Genomic DNA, 24,941 nt, shown 5'->3' with positions numbered 1-24,941 from the left:
AGCTGAGGAGCACCTGTGGGACTCCAGAGTTTGTCTTTCCAGTGTACCTAGCTGCTAGTCCCCTGTGTGTAACTTGTTGAGAAGCAACATCCATAATTAGGAAGTACTCGTGTTTCATTATTCTCTGTCATATGTTAACACTGCTTAGCCAGTCATCCAAGTGATAAGAAGCAGGTCCTAAATCACTCTGTATCTCAGTTCTCCTATCCATCTTGTTAGTCATCCTATTCTTGTTTTGTTTAAATTGTTAATATTTCTTAAATTTGTTTTTTCTGTCTTATTCTTGTAGCCTACCATAGCTTCATTTTCTCTTTGTTCCAGTCTTTGTGCTTCTCTTCTACAAATCCAGCTTGTTTTCAGTAACTTGTCTAAAATGTTCATCAGTTAGTGTTTCTTCCACTTTATGGACTGCCGGCCATTCACGGGGTAGAGTTCAAAGATCCTGTGACACAGGAGGCTCCTGCTGATACCAAGACTTCCTATTTCCCATCGCTGAATACCTACCGTGGTTGGTTTACTATTTACTAGTGAATTATTGAGTAACAGTGATATGTTTCTTCTGTGGATTGCCTTGTTTATATATTTGCTCACTTTCCTCTATTTCTTATGACCTTGTAAAAATCCTTTATGTAATTTGGACAGTAATCCTTTTCTCTTATTTATTACTTACCAATACTATTTCTCACTTCTTTCTTTGAAAGAAATATTTAATAATAAAATTTAATAACTTTATTAATAAAATTTTAAATTTTATTTAAATTTAAATTTAGTGGTGACTCCCAAGCTCTTTATTTTTTTTTATTATTTTTTAAAGATTTTATTTATTTATTTGACAGAGAGATCACAAGTAGGCAGAGAGACAGGAGGAAGTAGGCTCCCCGCTGAGCAGAGAGCCCCATGGGGGGCTCGATCCCAGGGCCCTGAGTTCATGACCTGAGCTGAAGGCAGAGGCTTAACCCACTGAGCCACCCAGGCACCCCTCCCAAGCTCTTTAAATGTCACAGCTGAAACCAAAGTTTTGTTTTGTTTTGATGCTGACTCTTTTTAGCATGTCTCTTTCAATGTGAAAACTCAAAGGCTTTCAACTCTGAAAGTATCTTATTTACATCATGATTAATTCTCTTCCGTCTGTTCCTTTAATTTACTGGAATCCTTGTTTACATGTTAGCTCTTCTGGGTATGTGAGCCAATACCATTGTCTTTGTATACTAATTACGTTGCTTGGACTTGTTTTCTCAGGATTCTGGTTCCTCTTATAACGGGTAGTTATTGCCCTTTACTTGATCTAGGTTGTGTATTTCCTGAGTAATTTGATAGACAGGTTGTTAGGATCTCTTGAGCAGATGTTGCCCAGCAGATAAGAGAGGGCAAGTGAGTTTCTACTTTTGTGATGGCTGATAAGCTGGAAAACTGTTACTTTTCTATATTATCAGGAGAGAGGGCTCTACCTCCCATGTGCATTTGGCGGTCTGTCTTCCATTCTACATTCTAGGAAATTTGCAGAATTGGTCATTTATGTCCATCCATTCTATTTCAGTCCTTCTCTAAAGAGTTTTGAGTTTGTTCTTCACAATTTGGTAATCAAGTTTTTCAATTTTTGAGAATTATCTCTTGATCTCTGATGGTTCCTTATTATTAAAAATCAGTCCTTAAGCAGTTTTCTACTCTAATCTGTAAAAGCACCATGGGGAACTCAAAGCAGATTTTCTTTCATTTCTTGCTGTGATTTTATTTTAGTCACATTCAGTTGTTTTGATTATCTTAGTTCTTACCATTATGCCCTTGGTGTTTAGAAATCATCCCTGCTTCTTCATTTTCTATTCATTTTCTGTAAGTGAAGAACGGTGTGTTTAATGCAAATTGATAGTTTTGTTTTTACCTTTTGTATATTTTTTTCTCATTTTTCATGGCCTATTCTTCCAGGCTCCTGTGTGGAGTTGTGTTTTTCCCTCTGAGCCATCTCATTCGCTGCTGGTTTCAGTTCCCACCAAAATGCCAGTTACTCTGCTGTTTTCATCTTCATCTTGGGCTTCCTCCCTTCTGAGCTCAGAACCACATATCCAACTGCCTCCTGGAGATTTCTGTCTGCCTGTTCCATAGATGCTTCAGACACAACATGCCTAAGACCTTTCTAACTCTTATTTCCCTCCAACATCTTTGTCTCTGCTTCCCAGTCTTTGCAAATGGCACCTGGCTCAATCAGATGCTCATAAAGATATCCTGGGAGGCAATTTCCCTATCTTTCCATCTGTACCAAGAATCAAGGACATGATCTTCTTTGAGCTTTTTCTGCTGGATCAAGTCTTTGTTCCATCTCTCCATTATTAGCCCCTGGGTTAGGTGATGAAAGGCAAAGACCAGGATGAAAGTTGACCACTTAATCCAGGGTTAATAATAGAGAGGTGGAACAAGAGGCTCGATCCAACAGAAAAAGCCATATATGTAATTTAAATTTCTCTTCTACACATGAAAAAATGCTCATCATCACTAGCCATCAGGGAGATTCAAATTAAAACCACATTGAGATACCACCTGACACCAGTTAGAATGGCCAAAATTAGCAAGACAGGAAACAACGTGTGTTGGAGAGGATGTGGAGAAAGGGACACCCTCTTACACTGTTGGTGGGAATGCAAGTTGGTGCAGCCACTTTGGAGGACAGTGTGGAGATTCCTCAAGAAATTAAGAATAGAGCTTCCCTATGACCCTGCAATTGCACTGCTGGGTATTTACCCCAAGGATACAGATGTAGTGAAAAGAAGAGCCATCTGTACCCCCAATGTTTATAGCAGCAATGGCCACGGTCGCCAAACTGTGGAAATAACCAAGATGCCCTTCAACGGACGAATGGATAAGGAAGATGTGGTCCATATGCAATACACGATGGAGTATTATGCCTCCATCAGAAAGGATGAATACCCAACTTTTGTAGCAGTATGGATGGGACTGGGAGAGATTATGCTGAGTGAAATAAGTCAAGCAGGGACGCCTGGGTGGCTCAGTTGGTTGGACGACTGCCTTCGGCTCAGGTCATGATCCCGGACTTCCAGGATCGAGTCCCGCATCGGGCTCCCAGCTCCACAGGGAGTCTGCTTCTCCCTCTGACCTTCTCCTTGCTCGTGCTCTCTCTCACTGTCTCTCTCTCTCAAATAAATAAATAAATAAATCTTTAAAAAAAAAAAAAAAGAAATAAGTCAAGCAGAGAGAGTCAAGTATCATATGGTTTCACTTATTTGTGGAGCATAACAAAGAACATGGAGGACATGGGGAGATGGAGAGAAGGGAGTTGAGGGAAATTGGAAGGGGAAATGAACCATGAGAGACTATGGACTCTGAAAAACAACCTGAGGGTTTTGAAGGGGCGGGGGGTAGGAGGTCGGGGAACCAGGTGGTGGGTATTAGGGAGGGCACGTACTGCATGGAGCACTGGGTGTGGTGCAAAAACAATGAATACTGTTACGCTGAAAATATGTTAAAAATAAATATAAATTTCTCTTCTAGCTGTATTAAAAAAGTTAAACAAGTGGAATTAATTTTCATCTTGGGTTTCCCTCCTAAGTTCAGAACCATATATCCATCTGCCTTGTGGAGCTGTCTGCCTGTTCCATAGATACGTCAAGTACAACATGCCTAAGACCTCTCTAACTCCTAATTCTGCCCAACCTTTTTCTGCTCTATATTTTCATTATAACCAGTTGTAACACAGATTCTACTTCAGGTTGTACTGAATTAGTGTTTTTTCAACCTGTTAGAAAATATTCTCTCCTGTATTTATACATAGACTATTTATAAGAACTAGTTTTCCAATCATTTGAAACTTAATGTTTTTTAAATTTTTATTTTAAAAAATTTTGAGTATAGTTGGCATGCAATGTTACATTAGTTTCGGGTGTACAACATAGTATTGAAGAGGTTTATACATAATGCTATGCTCACCGCAAGTGTAGCTCTTCTTTGTCACCATATAGTGCTATCACTGACAATATCATTGGCTATATTCCTTATGCTATGCTTTTTATTCCTGTGACCTCTTCATTCCATAACCGCAAGTCAGTATTTCTCACTCCCCTTCACCCATTTTGCCTACTCCCCACCTCCCTCCCCCTGGCAACCATCAACCATAAGGTTGTTCTCTATTTATAGGTCTAATTTTGCTTTCTGTCAAACTTCTTGTTGACATTCTAAATAAACAATAGTAATTGACTAGGGGTGCCTGGGTGGCTCAGTGGGTTAAAGCCCCTGCCTTCGGCTCAAATCATGATCCCGGCATCCTGGGATTGAGCCCCGAATCATGGCTCTCTCAAATAAATTAAAAAAAATTAAAATATAAATGGCTGAGTGACATTCTATTACTGATAGTTTTATTTTCAGATTTTTTTTAAACTTATTTATTTGACAGCCAGAGATCACAAGTAGGCAGAGAGGCAGACAGAGAGAGAGGGAGAAGCAGGCTCCCCGCCGAGCAGAGAGCCCCATGAGGGGCTCAATTCCAGGACCCTGGGATCACGACCCCGAGCCGAAGGCAGAGGCTTAACCCACTGAGCCACCCAGGCGCCCCAAGATATTTTTATTTTCTCAAATATTTCTAAAACATGTTACTGCTTTTGAAATTAGAAAGTGATGATTGTCAAAGGAACATGCAGGTGACCAGGCAGAAGAGTATATTATAAAATAGTTGTCATTAGACATGAGTGGAATCATATATATATATACTACTGTGTGTAAGCATTTTTCACTTAGCATAATATATGGTATTTATCTAGATTGTATGTTTCTTTCCTTCTTTCCATCCTTCCTTCAACTTTCTGAGTATTACTCTATTGGATGAATATACCATAGTATATTATCCACTATGGTAGGCAGAAATTTGGCCCCTGTGATTTTTACTTTTGGTGTTACATCCATGAATGTTACATTACTTGGTAAAAAGGACTTTGCAGATGTAATTAAGATGACTAATCAGTTGACCTTAAAATAAGGAGGTTATGCTGAATTATCCACGAGGGACCAATATAAAAACATGAACTCTTAAAAGCAGAAGAGGGAGGCAGAGAGACTCAAAGTATGAGAAAGACTTGACCTACCATTGCTGGCTTGAGGATGGAGAGGGGCCACCTGCAAATCATGAAAAGGAAAAGAATTATGCAAAAACCCAGTTAGCTTGGAAGAGGGTCCTCATCTCACCACATGAGACCTGATGATCAGCCAGTAGCTTGAGTTCATCCTTGTGAGATCCAAAGAGAGCCCATATGAGCCATGTAGTATTTCTTTTTCTCTCCCTCTCCCTCCCTTCCTTCCTTTTTTCTTTCTTCCTTTATTTTTTGATTCCACATACAAATACAAGTGAGATCATATGTTAAAATACAGATTGTGGTGCCTGACTAGGGCTCGGTTGATAGGGCATGTGACTCTTGATTTCAGGGTCATGAGTTCAAGCCTCATGTTGGGAATGGAGCCTACTTAATAATAAAAGAAAAAAATACAAGGGAGATCATGTCTTTCTCTGACTTATTTTACTTAGCAAAATGCTCTCAAGGTCCATTTTTGTTGCAAATGTCATGTTCCTCCTTTTTTATGGCTTTATAATCCATTATGTGTGGAATCCCACACTAATTTGTGATTAAAAAAAAAAAAACTTCAGTAAATTAGGAATAGAGTGGAAGTTTCTCAGCTTGGTAAAGATTACAATAAGGCCTACAGCTAACATCATATTTAATGATGAGAAACTCAAAGCTTTTGCATTAAGATCTATTATAAAGCAAGAATGTCCCCTCTTACCACTCTTTTTCAAAATTGTACCAGAAACGCTTATTGTTGGGGTGCCTGGGTGGCTCAGTGGGTTAAAGCCTCTGCCTTCAGCTCAGATCATGATCCCAAGGTCCTGGGATCGAGCCCCGAATCGGGCTCTCTGCTCAGCAGGGAGCCTGCTTCCCTTCCTCTCTCACTGCCTGCTTCTCTGCCTACTTGTGATCTCTGTCTGTCAAATAAATAAATAAAATATTAAAAAAAAAACGCTTATTGTTGCAAGTAAGGCAAAAGGGAAGATAAATGTATACAGATTAGGAACGAAGATATAAAGTCTTTGTTTGCAGGCGACATGCAGAAAATCTGGGAGAATTCACAGAAAACTTCAATATATTCCATTATGTAGATTATAGTATCTATAGATATTACAGAGAAGAGGATATTATGAAAAACGTTATGCTAGTAAATTTCATAACTTAGAGGAGGGGGACAAATATTTTGAAAAATATGGTATATTAAATCCAACACAAAATTAAATAGAAAAGGCAGAACAGCTCTGTATCTGGTGTTAAGTAAATTGAATCTGTACACATGACATACTCACTAGGACCATATTCTGGGCCATAAAACAAGTCTAAATGTGTTTAAAAGGATTAATCTAGCATAAGTAAGAATCATTGAATTTGAAGATAGATCAGTAGAGGTTTTCCATTCTAAATAACAGTCAATAGAAACTATCTCCCAGGGTTTCCAGATTCTGGACTTAACAGGAAAATTGTTCAAAGAAGGTATAAATATGTTCAAAGAACTAAAAGGAAAAACAAAGATTAAAAGAAAAATATGACACTGGCTCATCAAATAGAGATCATCAATAAAAAGAAATTATTAAAAAAATGGGAGATGTGGGCTTGCAAAGTACAATGAGTGAAGTGAAAAAAAATCAGTGAAGGATTTTTAACATCACATTTGAGCTGACAATGGAAAGAATCAGTGAATTTGAGAATAGCTCAGTAGGGATTTTACAGTCTAGACACTTAGAAAGCACAGGGGGAATGAGGAGACGTGAACAGAGCCTCAGAGACCTGTGGTGTACCACCAGACATATCAACAAAATAATAATGAGAGTTCCAGAAGGAGAGGAGAGAAAGGCATACATAATATCCAAAAACTTCTCAAATTTGATGAAAAATATTAATCTACATATTCATGAACCTCATGTGTGAGACACTGCTGGAGGGTAACCAGTTTCTCTGAGGTGTGGGGAGGGAGATTGGGAAAGAGGCATGTAAGATTAATAAAGACATTAAAGGGACACGGTTCCCAATGACTACCTTCAGATTTCTGCAGGAAGTCTGCCCATGAGCTTGTGTCAGAGCTTCAAGGATCTCCCACTGGGATCATGTCTGCCCTGAACACCCTGAGTACCAAACCCACATGTTTTCCCATTCTTCTTCCACTGTGATTGGCTCCTTGTGTACATTCCTGAGTGTGGCCACAAGAGTGAGTCTAGTCAAACCATAAGAGACTCTTCCCCCCCCCCGCCCCATAAGAGACTCTTAATCTCAAGAAACAAACTGAGGGTTGCTGGGGGGTGATGGGGGAGGGACAGTGTGGCTGGATTATGGATACTGGGGAGGGTATGTGCTATGGTGAATGCTGTGAATTGTGTTAGACTGATGATTCAAGACCTGTACCCCTGAAGCAAATAATACATTATATGTTAATTAAAAAAAAAAAAAAAAAGAGTGAGTCTAGTAATCAGTAAATGGAGTGCTATCAGAAAATCAGACCAAGATTTGTGGGCATGGGAGAATCCTCAAATTTGAGCTTGAGTACCATCTTCTGGAAAACAAAGGAGAGAGGATTGAGCAATCCAGTTGGTGAATTACAAAAACCAGGAAGGACATAAAAGTTTAAGAATTCTGCCACAAGAGGGAGCAAGAAGTGTGTAGCGGGAGTTTCTATACAAAGGTGGAGAAGCCCCAGACAGAACAGGACCAATGAGTAATATACCACATTTGAAGGCAACTAGTAATGATTTGAGGAGGTGTCTGCTACTTCAAATGTGAAAACAGCAAAAAAAAAAAAAAAAAAAAAAAAAAAAAAAAAAAGTGAAAACAGCAATGCAAAACCACAAGGAAGATGAATAAAGAAAACGTGTTATCACTAAAAGATAACAATTCTCTAATACTTGAGCTCAAAGGCATGGACTTTAGTGATCTAGCTAGCAAAGAATTCAAAATAGCTGTTTTGAATAAACTCAAATCAGCTACAAGGAAACTCAGTCCAGTGAAATGAGGAAAAACATGAACAAAATGGAGTATTTACTAAAGAGAAATCATAATAGTCAAACAGAATCCCTAGAGCTGAAGAATTCAGTGAGTGAAATGGGGAAAAAAAGCAGTAGAGAGCATCTGTATCAGAGTAGAGCAAATGGAAAGCAGAAGAGGTAAACTAGAGGGCAGGAATTTTGAAACAACCCCGTTAGAACAGAACAAAGGGGATAGAAAGAGTAAACAAAGCCTACACTATGGTGGTAATCATATTGTAATATATAAATATGTCATATCAAGATATTGTACACTTTAACTTACACGATGGTATATGTCAGTTATACCTCAAGAAGAAAAAGAAAAAGAGCTGAAAGGAAAAATAAAAACTATTCTGTAAACCAAGAATTCTATATCTAGCAAAATTACCATATTAAAAAATGAAGGTGACAAAATAATGGCATTCCATTTGCACACCTATTAGAATGGTGCAAATCCAAAACACTGACACCACCAAATGCTGGTGAGAGTGTGGAGCAACAGGAATGCTCACTGATTGTAGGTAGAAATGCAAAATGGTACAGGCAGTTTTGACACATTTTGGCAGTTTCTTATAAAACTAAACATACTAGGAGCACCTGGGTGGCTCAGTTGGTTAAACATCTGCCTTCGGCTAAGGTCATGATCTCCACGTCCTGGGATGGAGTCCCTCGTCAGGCTCCCTGCTCAGTGGGAAGTCTGCTTCTCCCTCTCCCTTTGCCCCTCCCCCTGCTCGTGCTCTCTTTTATTCTCTCTTAAATAAAATCTTTAAAAATATTAAAAAAACTAAACATACTAATTTAAAAAATGAGGAAATTTTACCATTTGCAGCAACACAGATGGGCTTTGAGGGCATTATGCTAAGTGAAATAGGTTAGAGAATGCAAATACTATATGATCTCGCATACATGTGGAATCTAAACAACAAAACTACTAGAAAAAGACATCAGATTTGTGGTTTCCAGAGGCAGGGGTGGGAGGAAGGGGAATTGGAGAAAGGTGGTCAAAAGCTACAAACTTTAAGTTACAAGAAAAATAGGTATTAGGGACATAACATACAACATGGCGAATATGGTTTCCACTGCTGAGTGATATAGATGAAGAGAGTTATGGTTATTGTTATTGTTGAGAGAATAAGTCCTAAGAGTTCTCATTACCAAGAGAATTTAGTTATTTTTCTTCCCATTTCTTTTTATTGTATCTATATTAGATGGCAGATGTTAACCGAACTTAATTGTGCTAATCATTTCACAATATGTAAATCAAACCTTGATGCTATAAACTGGAAATTCATTCAGTGATATATGTTAATTATATCTCAGTGAAACTGGGTTTGTGTGTGTGTACATGACTAAATATATTCTTACAGTGCAATATAGCAGTCACATTGGTATTTACCCAAAGGAGTTTGAAAGTTATGTCCACAAAAAAAGTATGGATGCACATGGATGTTTATAGAAACTTTATCCATAACTGAAAACTTGGAAGCAATCACAATGTCTTTTGTTAGAATAAACAAACTGTGTACATACAGACAATGGAATATTAGTGCTAAGAAGAAATGGCATGGCCTTTTCATACTGTGAAAGGACACCAAGGGACCTTAAGTGTTTATTACACTAAGTGAAAGAAGCTAATCTGACAAGGCTAAATATTGTGTGGTTTCAACTACATGACATTCTAGAAAAGGCAAAATTATGGATATAGTAACAAGATCAGTGGTTGCCAGGGGTTGGAGGGGAGGGAGGGATAAATAGATACAGAGGATTTTTATTTTATTTTTTTTAAGATTTTATTTATTTATTTGACAGGCAGAGATCACAAGCAGGCAGAGAGGCAGGCAGAGAGAGGAGGAAGCAGGCTCTCCGCTGAGCAGAGAGCCCGATGCGGGGGTCAATCCCAGGACCGTGGGATCATGACCCGAGCCGAAGGCAGAGGCTTTAACCCACTGAGCCCCCCAGGCGCCCCGAAACAGAGGATTTTTAGAGCAGTGAAACTATGTTGCATGGTACTATAATGGTGGATATATGTCATTATACATTTGTCAAAATCCATAGAATTTAAAACACAAAAAATGAACCCTAGTAAAAACTGTGGACTTTGGGTGATAATGATGTGTCATGTAGATTCATCTGTAGCAAATGCACTCTGCTACTACAGAATGTTGATAGTGGGGGAGGCCATGCATGTCCTGGGCCAAGGGGTATTTAGGAACTTTCTGTACTTTTGTTCAATTTTGCTGTTCAATTTGTTCAATTTAGCTAAAACTTACCTAAAAATTAAAAGTGTATTAAAGACAATAAAATCGGGATGCCTGGGTGGCTCAGATGGTTGAGCATCTGCCTTTGGTTCGGGTTGTGATCCCAGTGTTCTGGGATCGAGTTCTGCCTCAGGCTCCCTGCTCAGTGGGGAACCTGCTTCTCCCTCTGCCTGCTGCTCCCCCTGCTTGTGTTCTCTCTCCCTGACAAATAAATAAATAAAATCTTAAAAAGAAAAGACAATAAGGGCGCCTGGGTGGCTCAGTGGGTTAAGCCTCTGCCTTCAGCTCAGGTCATGATCCCAGGGTCCTGGGATCAAGGCCCGCATCGGGCTTTCTGCACAGCGGGGAGCCTGCTTCCCCCCTCTCTCTCTGCCTGCCTCTCTGCCTACTTGTGATCTCTCTCTCTCTCTGTCAGATAAATAAAAATCTTAAAAAAAAAAACCAATAAAATCAAGGTAAAATTTCTAGATTAACAAAAACAGAGAATTTTTGTTGCTAGCAGATCTGCTCTACATAAGATACTAAAGAAAGTCTTAAAGATTGAAAGAAACTGATAGCAGATGATAACTTGAATCCACCCCCCAAAATCAGCAACACTGGAAAAAATGCTCATTACCTAGGAACATATAAAAAACAGTATAAATATTTTTTCCTACTTTTTAAAGGTTTTATTCATTTACTTGGAGAGAGAAAGAGTGGGTGAGCAGGGAGAGGGAGAGTGTCTCCCGTGGGGTTCAATCTCACTACCCAAAGATCATGACCTGAGCCAAAATCAAGAGTCAGCACTCAACCAACTGAGCCACCGAGGCGTCCCCCCACCACCGCCCTTTTCCTATTTTAAAAATTGACTTAAAATACAGTTGTTTAACAGTAGCTATTGAATTGTATTAAAAATCACATGTCATCTGTATGAGTCTATAAATAGGTCTTTCCTTGCTTTCCTTTCTTCCTTAAAAGTTCTCAGGGTGCCAGGGTGGCTCTGTTGGTTAAGTGTCTGACTCTTGATCTCAGGTTGGGTCTTGATCTCCCAAGTTCTGAGTTTAAGCCCTGCGTTGAGATCTTAAAAAAAAAAAGTCCTAAAATGGTATCAAGCAGTAATTTGTATTGGTTAGTTTATAACTTAAATATGTATAACAATAATAGCACAAAGAGGGAAGGAGTTCCTCTATTTTACTGGGATTAAATTACTATAATCTGAAGTAGATTGTGATAAATTATGATGCATATTTTAATTCCTAGAACAACTATTTAAAAAACTGAAAAATCACAGGATTAAAGTAGTACACTAAAAAGTTCTTAATTTTTTTAATTTTAAATTTATTTATTTACTTTTTCAGCGTAACAGTATTCATTGTTTTTGCACAACACCCAGTGCTCCATGCAATAGGTTCCCTCCCTATTACCCACCACCTGGTTCCCCCAACCTCCCACCCCCACCCCTTCAAAACCCTCAGGTTGTTTTTCAGAGTCCATAGTCTCTTATGGTTCGCCTCCCCTTCCAATTTCCCTCAACTTCCTTCTCCTCTCCATCTCCCAATGTCTTCCATGTCATTTGTTATGCTCCACAAATAAGTGAAACCATATGATACTTGACTCTCTCTGCTTGGAAAGTTCTTAATTTTTAAAAGGTACTAAAGGAGGAACAGAGGGGTGCCTGAGGGTCTCAGTGGGTTAAGCCTCTGCCTTTGGCTCGGGTCATGATCTCAGGGTCCTGGGATGGAGGCCCGCATCTGGTTCTCTGCTCAGCGGGGAGCCTGCTTTCCCTCTTTCTCTGCCTGCCTCTCTGCCTACTTGTGATCTCTCTCTTTATCAAATAAATAAAATCTTAAAAAAAAATAAAGGAGGAACAGAGGAACAACAACAAAGACATAAGACATACAGAAAAGAATTAGCAAAATAGCAACATAATTTCTCCTATATTAATAATCTGTTTACATTTGATGTTATTAGGCACATTAATAAAGAGCCAGCGATTGTTAGACTGGAAAGAAAAACCTCAACAATATCCAACTATATGCTGTCCTCCAAAAATACACTTTAGATTCAAAGATACAAATAGGTTGGACATAAACAGATGGAAAAGATACACCATAAAAACAGTTATCATAAAAGAGCTGGAGGGGTGGGCGCCTGGGTGGCTCAGTGGGTTAATCATCTGCCTTTGGCTCAGGTCCTGATCCCAGGGTCCTGGGTTCAAGCCCCACATCGGGCTTTCTGCTCAGCAGGGAGCCTGCTTCCCCCACTCTCTCTGCCTGCCTCTCTGCCTACTTGTGATCTCTCTCTGTCAAATAAATAAATAAAATCTTTTAAAATAAAAGAGCTGGAGGGGCTATACTAATCTTAGACAGAATAGACTTTAAGAAAAGAATGTTACTAGAGACAAAGAGGGATATTTTATAATAATAAAAATTTCACTCTAGAAAATGATGTGTGTCAAATACATAGATTTTCTGTTTCAAAAGTTTATATAATGGGATGCCTGGGTGGCTCAGTCAGTTAAGGTCAGGTCATAATCCCAGGGTCCTGGGATCAAGTCCCGAATTGGACTCCCTATTCTCCCTCTTGGACCCTTGATGCTGCAATCCCTTACTTATGCTCTCTTTCTGTCAAATAAATAAAATCTTTAAAAAAGTTTATATAAATGTTGTCAAACTGTGTCTATCTTTATGCAGTTTGCTTTTTTAAAGTTAAATTTATTTTATATGATTTATTCACATTGAAATGTGCAGATATGGTTTATTTGTGATATTTTGATGTATGCATAAATCAGAATGTCTTGTCCAGTTCAAGATTGACGAAAATTTATGTTGTTTCCAATGTTCCTCAATCTCAGAAATGGTTGCAATGAACATTCTTATACATGTCTCTGTTTGCATATGGTGGACAATTTTTCCAGGGAGCACACTAGAATGGAATAACTAGCTGGCAGGATAATGCCAAAATGCTTTCTAAATGGGTTGTACAAATTTTATATTTTTACCAGCAGTATATGAGAGAATTCATGTTTCCATGCATGATGGCCAAAACTTGAAATTACTGGGCTTATGATTTTTGTAAACTGATGTTCATGAAACTCATTTTTGCTGGTTTAAAAAGACTTTATTTTTTGGAGAGAGAGGGAGAGAGATCTTGCACTAGAAGGGGAAAGGGACAGAAGAAGCAGGCTTCCCACTGAGCAGGGAGCCTAATGCAGGGCTCCATCCCAGAACCCTGAGATTATGACCCGAACCAAAGGCAGACATTTAACTGACTGACCCACCTAGGTGCCCCATTTTTGCTGTTTTAATTGCATTTTTCTGAGTAGTATTAATGTGGTGCATCTTTCATATTCATAGGCCACTCTGCTTTTTTCTTCCATTAATTGCTTTCTCTTTAAGAATTATGAAAAAAAGGGGCACCTGGGTGGCTCAGTGGGTTGAGCCTCTGCTTTCGGCTCAGGTCATGATCTCGGGGTCCTGGGATCAAGCCCCGCGTCGGGCTCTCTGCTCATTGGGGAGCCTGCTTGCCCCTCTCTCCCTGCCTGTCTCTCTGACTACTTGTGATCTCCCTCTTCAAATAAATAATTATGAAAAAAAAAGTTGCAAAAGTCTTCATAGATGTTCTGGATAAAAATCTTTTGTTTGCTATATGCTTTGCAAATATGCTTTTCCAATCTGTTCCTAATACATTCAATTTCACTTATGGGTTATTTTGTCAGTGAGAAAATTTTAATTGTAAAGTATTAAAATTTATATTTTTTCTTAGTCTTTGCCTCTTAAATTTTTTAAAAATAAAAATTCTTTCCAACCCTTATTATAAACAAGTACATATTTCCCTCTAAAAGGATATTTTACATTTTCATATTTAGGTCCTAAATTCATGTAAAACTTATTTTTCTGTTTCACTTATGGTAGGAAATGTTAGTTTTCTTCTAAATGGAGTCAGTTGCCCCAACATCATTTGTTAAATTACTTATGCTTTCTCTGGTTATTTTAATGCTTTCTTTGTTGTGTTCCAAATTACCATTTATTTGATGATCTGCTTTTAGGTTCTGTATTTTCTTCTGATGGTTTATTTGTCTAGCCGTATGCTAATAATAGATACTTTAATAACTTTTAAATAAATCTCAATATAATATTTTAAATATAAATATTAATAAATTTTTAAAAAGATTTGATTTGACAGAGATCACAAGTAGGCAGAGAAGCAGGCAGAGAGAGAGGGGGAAGTAGCTCCCTGCCAAGCAGAGAGCCTGACACGAGGCTCGATCCCACGACCCTGAGATCATGCCTGAGCTGAAGGCAGAGGCTTAACCCACTGAGCCACACAGGCGCCCCTAAATCTTAATAATTTTTTAACAAATTTATTTATCTTTTTAAGTAGGAGCCCAATGTGGGGCTCAAACTCACAACCCTGAGATCAAGACCTGAGCCAAAATCAAGAGTCAGACGCTTAACCAACTGGGCCATCCATGTACCCTTCAATATAATGTAGCTATCTTTATTCTTGGTTTTCAAATTCAACTAACTACTCTTGTCCCTTTTCTCTTATACATGAATTTTAGAATCAGCTTGTCAAATTTCATAAAAATCTCCTGCAGACATGGACTCTGGACAAGGTTCTAGGCCTATGCCTGTTCTGGGATGGTACTAGAAATGGACCTTCATTTTAATTAATTTTGCAATAAATGTTGGAAATAAATTGCTTTACACTTATTTGGTCCTGATATGATACATGTAGCCAAACTACAAAACAGTCAGGAGTGGGCTGGAAGGACAGGATGGTATAAAATCAAATGAACATGTCAAAGGGAGCTTCTGCAGTGGAAAGAATCCTTACTTCGTATGGGTGGTATAGTTCATAGCTTCATACCCCTTTTCTTCTGGAACCCTGGGGGTTTTAGGAAATTCTTCTTAAGGAATTTTTTGTTGTTTCTTGATTTGTGTAACAGCCTTTATAAGTTACCAGAAACATTGCCAATAAAGAATCTTTACATTCTGTCATTTGGTGTATTTGTGTAAATCCTATGACCTTCCTGATAACATCTTTGCACTGAGACAAAAATGCAAATTAGAGTCACAAGTTATATTGAAGGAAAGTCCCTAGATGTTAGGGTTATTTGAGGGAGGGAAAGGAAGTCAAAGTGAAGGAGAGTACTCCAGAAATTCCAAGACGGTTGACAGGCTATCTTTGACATAGGATCATGAACTTTTGCAACTGGAAATGAGAAAAGATTTATTTCAACAGGGGATTTCTTTTTTTTTTTTTTCTTCAAGAGGGGATTTCTACTTTCGGTCTCTTCATGTCGTTTGGCTTAACTGAGAAATAGTTTTAGTTCAAAATGGCCAAGTTTTAAAATTTCTTGATTCACTAAGATATACCTAAGATTCACTAAGATATACCTGAGAATGGCCTAAGAAGCAAAGTCATCTGGAAAAAAAAAAAAAGAAGAAAAGAAAAGAAAAGAAGCAGCAAAGTCATCTGAGACTTTGGAAACCATATTTTGGTCTAAGAGAACATTGTATTGTATCCTCCTTTATGTGACATATTAAGTTTTCATACCCTTTTCCACTTATTTGATTTCATGATATAATTAAAAATTTTTATTATTTATTTTAGAGAAAGGAGAGAGGGGCAGATGGAAGGGGAGAGAGAAAATTTCAAGCTGACTGGGGGTTTGATCTCACAACCCTGGGATCATGACCTGGGCCAAAATCAAGAGTCAGACACCCCACCAATTGAGTCACCCAGGCGACCCTAGGCAGAATTTATTAGACAGAACTACAAAAACTAAGATAAATTATTGCCCAAATAAAATAACCTTATGTGTTTATCACATTATTAGGCTCTGAAATGATCTGAGAAATGAAATTTCCTCCCATGTAACTGGGGATCTTTGATCTTAAAGTGGGTTAGTGCTGCTGACATAACCGTTTTAGATGTTCAATGTACTTTTAACTGGATTCTACCAATCTGCCTCTGTTAGTTTGTTCTTTGAAAGCTGTCAAGAAGTTGCCTGTTTTGATAACTGTTTGTGGGGTTTACAGGTATCGAGATATAGTTTAAAGGCAGTTTGTGATTATGGGTAAGAATTTGAAACAGAATGGCCAATGTAAGTTTTCCAAATGGTTAAATAAATAATCTCTATCTCTGTCCTGCTCTCAATCTCTGTCCCTCTTTCCTTACTCTTCTCCCACTCTCCTGGGTCTGAAAGATTCTCCATCTTGATTCAGGGGTTCTTACTTTATCAAATTACTGCTCTTTATATTTTCTTCTTTTCTTTTTAAAGATTTTTAATTCATTTATTTGATCCATGAGGGTAGGAGGAATTGAGAGGCATTACTCTAGAGATGCTGAAACAGAGTAACATCTTTGTGATACTGCCTTAATGTATCCAGTCAACTGAAGGATATTATGGAATGCTAAAGGGGAGATGCTCAGTCACCACCCTAATCTTTCCTAATGCTTGCCCAGGGATGGAGTCAAGTATTTTGGAATGCTCTCTTAAAGAAAGGCATATGTCTTAAAAAAAAAAAAAAGAAAGAAAGAAAGGCGTATGTCTTAATCTCTCTCCTTTATGCCTTAATAGAAATTAGCTGTTCCCCCAAAGTTAATGTAGACTTCCCTGATAATCTATGTCCAGTTAATGGCCTCAGGTTAAATTGGTCAAGATGTATCAGTTACAACCCCATCTTCCCAAGCTAATAAATAAGGCATCCATATTTTCCCTTCCATTTTTTTTAATATATGGATACTTGTTATTGGTGAAAAACTGGAATATTGAACACTGGGAAGCCTCCTAAGAAATGCCTGAGGAGGGGCGCCTGGGTGGCTCAGTCGGTTAAGCCACTGCCTTTGACTCAGGTCATGATCCCAGGGTCCTGGGATCGAGCCCCACATCAGGCTCTCTGCTCAGAGGGGAGCCTGTTTCCCCTTCTCTCTCTGCCTGCCTCTCTGTCTACTTGTGATCTCTGTCAAATAAATAAATAAAATCTTAAAAAAAAAAAAAAGAAGAAATGCCCGAGGAATCATTAGCCATCAGTTAGAAAATGAGGGCTGCTATCAGCTCCTCATTGTGTCGTAAATTCCAATTTAGTTACGTACATAATCACTTTTCTACTCTCAATTATTGCTTGAGCTTCTAGTATTAACTTCTAGGGGACGAATGTCTAACGTAGTGAGATGTCCCAACTTCACACCCCAAGTGAATTATATGTGATGCAGTGCATATTTTAAGCCTGATCATCCCAAACATATTCTCCAAATATGTTTTAAAATGTTTTTATATAGCTATTTTTATATAAAGTACTTTAGCCAAATAAAAAAATGATTTTATAAATAAGTTATATGTCTATAGTGAGGCCTGAAGAGGCTGGGAGTGCTGTGAAAACAAGCAGGTTTTGGGGGTCTGTCAAATATTAAAACAAGAGATAAGGCCAAGGAGAAAAATATTAGAAACTTTCACTCCTGACTTGTTTTATATAGTATAAAATGAGTGAAGAAAATAAAGGGAATGAGGTACTGAGGAATTAAATGCATTTAAATATATTTCAACTTCATTTGCTATGTTTCAACATGGTGTATGTACCCTACTTGGCTTTAGCTTGGCAGCAGGGGGTCATCTGAAGTGGTGAAATCTCCAATAGACCAGCGGCACCCAGGAAACAGAACTACTTATGTTCCTGAGCACCTGCCTTGAGAGGAGAAAAGGTAGGGGATTCAACATCCTATAGTGTAGTGTATGGGGTATACCACACAAATAGCTCTTCTCCACCTTCTTGTTGTGTGGCCACAAACTGTTGTATATTTTGCAATAAACACAACAAATTTCATGCCCATAATATCTCCAACCATTCCCTCGATCTAAAATTGGCATGTGCAGTCATAGTTTAGTGAGGGCTAATCAGGGCTGGAAGGAAATATGAAAAACACAAGGCACAAGATTTGAAGAGAAACCAGAGTTTCAATTTCTCAGAGAATATGAACAAAGGGAAACATGTCCTACTTACACAAATAAAGTTCTTCCACTTAAAAAAGCTGGGTAGGACATGTGGTTCTGACAACGCTGGTTGAATTGCAAAGTACAGACATTTCACTGTACCCACATGAGGAACCAGAACAGTCAGTTCATTGTATAGCATACCAAAGAGCTTGGCACTTAAATACTTTAAATGAATGATTTTCAGTGAGGGAACAGAAATGAGTAACTTTTATTATCTCTCTCCAGAGAATATAAAAGAATGATGTTAAAAATATTTAAGTCTTTACTCTATGAGCATACTGAAGATCTTATTTAATAGGATCTTTCCTATGAACCCTCTGGTGGATGTGGAGGTTGGAGCTCTGGCTGAAGCCTTTCCCACACTTGCTGCACTCATAGGGCTTCTCTCCAGTATGCACTCTCTGATGGATGAGGAGTTTTGAACTCTGGCTAAATCCCTTCCCACATTTGCCACAGTGATAGGGCTTCTCTCCAGTGTGGACTCTGAGATGGATGCGGAGATCAGAGCTCTGGCTGAAGCCCTTCCCACACTCATAGCACTGGAAAGGCTTCTCGCCTGTGTGTATGCAGCGGTGAATGTGAAGGTTTGAACTCTGACTGAAGCCCTTCCCGCACTCCCCACACTTGTAGGGCCTCTCTCCAGTGTGGACTCGCTGGTGGATGTGCAGGTTGGAGCGCTGACTGAAACTCATACCACACTCCCCACACTCATAGGGCTTCTCTCCAGTGTGCACTCGCTGGTGGATATGCAGTTTGGAGCTCTGACTAAAGCCCTTGCCACACTTGTCACATTTATAAGGCTTCTCGCCTGTATGGACTGCATGATGAATGAGCAGACTCGAACTTCTTGTGAAGCCTTTCCCACACTTGTCACACTTATAAGGTTTCTCATCGGTGTGGACTGCTCGATGGATGAGGAGACTGGAGCTCCTCGTGAATCCCTTCCCACAGAGCTCACATTTGTAGGGCTTTTCCTCTGTGTGGTGTCTTTGATGAAGCAGTAGTTCTGAGTGCTCGCTGAAGTCCTTACCACACTGACTACACCTGTGTAATTTCTCTGCAGTGTGGATTTTCTCACACGGATGACCATCTGAGCTGTTGTTACGTCTCTTCCCAAGGTTGTAATGATTACAGGGTTTCTCCTCTGTATGAGCTCTCTGATGACTACGACTGACCACTCGTGATTTCCAACCACAAACATCTTTGCAGTTACAGTCAAAGAGATCCAAAGACTCTTTCAATCGGCCATTCTGGCAATTTGCCTCACCAGTGACCAATGGTGAGACCAGTTCTGTTACATCAGACATAACTTTAATTTGAAAGTTCTCTGAACAATGATCCATGGGAGGACTTTCTCCCTGCAAGACTTTTCTCTCAGTGCTTTCTTCAGTTACAAATAGACTTTTGCTTTTCTGAAGATCCTGGGGCTCATTTTTACAGGACGTCACTGAGGAGTCCTGTGTGGCCATTTGGCTTGGGACTTTCAAAGACAAATATTCTTCATTCGCCATGTTTTTGTAATCATTACTTTGAAGAGTTACCACATTGCTCTTGTTTCTGGAAATATAGAAGATGCCTCTCCCTACTTCTGGTAAGGGGAAAAAAATCTAGTTCAGGATTCCTGCATACTTCTCCTGGAAGATTCACAATATAGTCCCGACTCTGTTACTGTACTGGCCATATCTTCTAAAATTAGCCAGCAGAAAAGCCCCTATGTAATAGATCCCTAAGTCCTTTCTCTTGAAGACTCTCCATAGAATTTTCATTCAAGTCTCCTAGGGAACAAAGAGAATTCAGTGATAAGAACACACACAGAGTAGATTTCAAGATTTTATTTTTTAAAAGATTTTCTTTATTTGTCAGAGAGAGAGAGAGAGAGAGCGCGAGCGTACGCACAAGCAGGGGGAGGGGCAGAGGCAGTGAGAGAAGCAGGCTCCCCACTGAGCAGGGAGCCTGATGCCGGCTGAACTCAATCCCAGGACTCTTGGATCACGACCAAAACTGAAGGCAGATGCTTAACTGATACCACCAAGGTGTCCCAGATTTCAAGATATTAGAACTGGATTGCCTAATGCCTGAAGAGTTAATAACTGGAAAATGTTCAGTCTTGTCCTTATAGTCATGTCCTTTGGGTTAGTGTCAGAAAGACTTAGCTGTACAAGACATCTTAGCTTGTATAAGAAATCTTGTCTTGGCTTTTAAGCATAGTCAATAAAAGTGTGTTCCCCTACCCTGCAGAGGCTATGAATTCCACGTTCTTGTCACAAATAACATTTCATTTCACTTCACTGTACTTTAAATTTGTATTTAATTAGTAACCCACTTTAATAGGTGCTGGGTATACAAGGAAGAAAAGAGAGATTCTTTTGCTATTCAAGCTAGAGCCTACTGGGAAGAAAAAAAAAAATCAACAGTGGTAACACTCTTAAGTGCAAAAACAGATGCATACACAACCAGTCATGGGAGCACAGAGTACGGACTCTACCTGAATACTGGGGAAGATTTCTGGGAGCAAATGTAAGGGAGAGAAAAAAACAAGTGAAAATGTAGAGAAAATCTGACATGCCCAGGAAAACTGCATGTAACTTCATATGGAGGATATAAAACAGGTGATAGTGGTAAAGAACGTGCCCTGGAAAAGAAGGCTGGAGCCAGAACAAGAGGCTTTGTGTGTACTACTGAGGATTTAGGGCTACAACTCTCAGGGATTTAAAATTTAAGGATTTCAGTGGGGAGTGAAATTCCCGACTTTGTGATTATAAACACCACCAGAAATAAGCAAGACTTTAGGTAGTGAAACAACTGCTGCAGCAAATCAGAAGCAAAATAAGGATGGTTATGGAGAGAAAGGGAGAGATTCATTCTAAATCATGCGATGACTAATTAAACTTGGAAGGAGGCACCCAGCATGATCCTCAAGTTTTTTGCTTGATGCACAGTATGAGGGTATAAATGGTAAGACAGGCTGGAGCTGGGAAGAGGGAACCAATAAATACAAACTTTGACTTGCTTAATTTGTGGTGCTGGTGGAACATTCTTGGACTGTTCAGTAATATGGGTCTAGAACTCAGAGAGAGAGCTGGGCTAGGAATGCAGATTTTAGACTTACTAGTACGTATATCAGTCAAAATAATTAGAGTGAATATCTTTTTTTAAAAGATTATTTATTTATTTATTTGACAGACAGAGATCACAAGTAGGCAGAGAGGCAGGCAGAGAGAGAGGAGGGAGCAGGCTCCCGCTGAGCAGAGAGGCCAGTGAGGGGCTGGATCCCAGGACCCTGGGATCACGACCCGAGCCAAAGGCAGAGGCTTTAACCCACTGAGCCACCCAGGTGCCCCTAGAGTGAATATCTTAATATGACACTGAGATGACAAAAAAGTCCACAATAGTCTTGGAAAAAAATGAAGTTTGCAATCAGCAGAATAAAAATGTTGAGGAACTCCTAGATGATGAAGAGTAGGTGGATGACAAATGATGGAGTAACTAGAAAAAAATCCAAATACACAGCTCAATTCACATACAGAAGGTTTCCAAAAGACTAAGAGATCTTCTCAACAAGTCCTAGAAATGCAAATTCCAAACTCAGAACCAACAATTATAAAAAGAGGTTGATCTTGGAAACAGGTTTATTAATTCACATTAGGACTTTCTTTCTCCCTCCCTCCCTCCTTCCTTCCCTCCCTCCATTTCTTTTTCTATTCACTCATTCATTCATTCTATTCAAGTATCTCTTGAATACCCACACCCAAGATCAAGAGTCACATGCTCCTCCAAATGAGCCACCCAGGCGCCCCTCACGTTAGGCATTTCTTTTTTTTTTTTTTTTAAAGATTTTATTTATTTATTTGACAGAGATCACAGGTAGGCAGAGAGGCAGCCAGAGAGAGAGGAAGGGAAGCAGGCTCCCCGCTGAGCAGAGAGCCAGATGCGGGGCTTGATCCCAGGACCCTGGGATCCTGACCTGAGCCAAAAGCAGAGGCTTTAACCCACTGAGCCACCCAGGTGCCCCTCACATCAGGCATTTTTAACAGCTTGACTAGTTGTTGCCATTAGCAGCATCACTCCCCAAATACCTTCCCTGCAAAAAATGAAATCCTGGATGGCTAAGGGTAGTGGCCCCACATAAAGCCTCAAGAACAGAATAAACAGTCAGCTAAAGAAAGACTTCTAATGGTATTATTTGGGATGGAAAGAGTAGCAGAAGTTGAGGTAATCCTGAACTTAAACAATGACAGGCTTTATTAAAGTACAAAAAGAAGCAAATGACTCCACATTTGCCCAGAATAAAAGCTCAAGGTAGCCCCCGAAATGGGATTTCTGACAAGGGTGATACCTCAGAGCTAGAGCTTGAAAAGCATAGGATGTCCCAGGTAACTCACAGGACTGAAAAGGCAACGTCAAATAGGTGGTTGTGGAATCACCCTCCATGCGGATTCTTATAGTCACCTCAAGCCCAATCAGCAGAAGCCTCCTCTGTAAGGACAGCATGCACGCACCAGAGAGGGTCAAGCATCACCTGAAGAGGTATAGTCCAGTATCATATCGTGAACATAAGACTTTTTTTTTTAAGATTTTTTAAAAAAGATTTTATTTATTTATTTGAGAGAGAGAGAGAGAAAACACAGTAGTGAGGAGGGGCAGAGGAAGAAGCAGGCTCCCCACCGAGCAGGAAGCCCAAAGCAGAGCCTTGATCCCAGGACCCTGGGACAATGACCTCAGCCAAAGGCAGACACTGAAACGACTGAGCCACCCAGGTGCCCCTGAACATAAGACTTTTGAAAAGAAATATGAGATCAAGATAATAAAAACAATATAAGCAGACCAAAAAAAAGTAGAAAACAAACATGAGTGAAGATTGGCTTCAAGAAATAATTAACAGAGGAAACAGAATTTAAACGGTACATAATTAAAATCCCAAAGAAATCTGAGAGGATATCACATTTAGAAAAACAACATAATCTAATAAAATATAAACACATTGTTATAAAAAATAATAATTCTTTTAAATTAACCCAAGGATTGAAAAAGCGACAACTGTAATAACTAAGACCTACCATGCCCATGTGAAGCACTCAGGCTCTAGCTGCATTATCATGTAAGAGAACTCCTAGGACATCCATTCTACCCATGAGGAAACCCAAGGTTGAAGAAGTTAAGTAACTTGTGTCATAACTACTGTCAGGGAGACTGCTCTTAAGGTCTTTAATCTAGATGGGTTGAGTAGCAAAATTAACATATGGTTAATAAGTTGTTAAGACTGAGGGATCTTCCTAGAATGTGGAGTAAAAGGACAGAAAGATGGAAAGATAAAAGTAAAAGCCCATATTGTAGGAGTTCCATGAATACAGTGAAGACAAAATGAAGGGAGAGAAATGATCAAAGCACTAATAGATAAAAATATTTCTTAGAATTCACAATTCATGGTTCACTGAATGCTTTTAGTTGTGTGGGAAACCTCCGGATTTCAAGGAAAGAAACAAATCCCAGAAAATGCTAAAAGTGTCCAGACAGAAAAGGCAGGTTGTGTGCAAATAAATAAGAATTATGTTGACACTGAACTACAACTAGAGATACTGGATACCTAAGGATAACTGAGCAGTATCTTCCAATTACGGAGAAAAAATGATTGTGAAAAAGATGATACATGATACAAGAAATAGCAGTGAGCAAAGAAGTCAATAAAACAATGAAGTTCAATCAGTTGTTGCTATATAAAATAATAATTAATCAAATTAATCCAAATGCTATACAATAGTATGGGATGAAATCACCCCAAAGTTAAAAAGCAAGCATTAGCTTTAGGAAAGGAAAAAAAAGGAACTATAATCATAGTGCAGTACTTGACCCTGCAAGGAACAAGAGTTATGAGGTCAAAGCAATTTAAGCATTAATCACTGATGTGACCCTAACATAAAATCTTGGGAGGATGGGCATGTTGGGGAAATAATGTAAACAAGCTAAATCCTCATGTGTGATGTAAGAAAGTCAATACAGAATATAAAATATTGATAAACTGAAAAACAGCTGTATATTATAATAAACTCAAACTGTACTGAGATACCATTTTTCACCTGTTACCCAAAACCTGAAGACACACTGCTTGTAAGTATAAATTTGTATCACCCCCCCCCCCCCAAGAAGGACATTTTGACAATTATCTATCAAAATCATAAATGAATGCACTCAGCATTCCAGCTTGGGGGTTTTATTCTTCAGATTTCTGGGCAAACTTGTGAAATGATACTTGTGCAAGATTTACTCACTGCAGATGGCTTGTGGTAGCAAATGACCATAACCTGGTAGAGAGGAGTTAGGGACATGAAGGAAGGCTTACACTGTGCACCTTTTTATTTTTGCAGTATAACTTTAATAATTTAAAAACATTTAGTACATTTGGTAATGTTCAAAATTTTCATTGTACATTTTTTCCAGATTTAGGTATAGCTGACAAGTAACACTGTACTTTATGCTTTTTTTTTTTTTATGCTTTTTTTTTTTTAAACCATGTGAATATATTTGTTCCTTTAAAAAAAAAAAAAAGTAGTGGGACACCTGGGTGGCTCAGTTGGTTAAGCATTTGACTTCAGCTTAGGTCATGATCTCAGGGTCCTGGGCTCTGGGCTCTGTGCTCATCGGGGAGTCT

General features: G+C 39.0%; 1 protein-coding gene across 12 annotated transcripts in view; it reads right to left on the bottom strand.

The window, feature by feature from the left end:
* Window positions 1-24,941, bottom strand: part of ZNF239 (zinc finger protein 239) — a 97,564-nt gene that overhangs the window by 60,326 nt on the left and 12,297 nt on the right. For 5 of the 12 annotated variants that reach the window (XM_046027388.1, XM_046027391.1, XM_046027390.1 and 2 more), the window contains one exon: window positions 17,267-20,070. In XM_046027388.1, the coding sequence (XP_045883344.1) occupies window positions 18,583-19,806 (1,224 nt within the window). In that variant the 5' untranslated portion in view covers window positions 19,807-20,070 and the 3' untranslated portion in view covers window positions 17,267-18,582. Of the gene's footprint in view, window positions 1-5,084; window positions 5,116-17,266; window positions 20,071-21,597; window positions 21,782-22,677; window positions 22,815-24,941 lie in introns of those variants that run through there. The other 7 variants (XR_006821262.1, XR_006821264.1, XR_006821265.1 and 4 more) reach the window with 2 other exon arrangements.

This window comes from Meles meles, chromosome 13 (assembly GCF_922984935.1).
Source record: "Meles meles chromosome 13, mMelMel3.1 paternal haplotype, whole genome shotgun sequence".
NCBI lineage: Eukaryota > Metazoa > Chordata > Mammalia > Carnivora > Mustelidae > Meles > Meles meles.
This window is presented reverse-complemented; position numbering and strand designations above follow the sequence as displayed.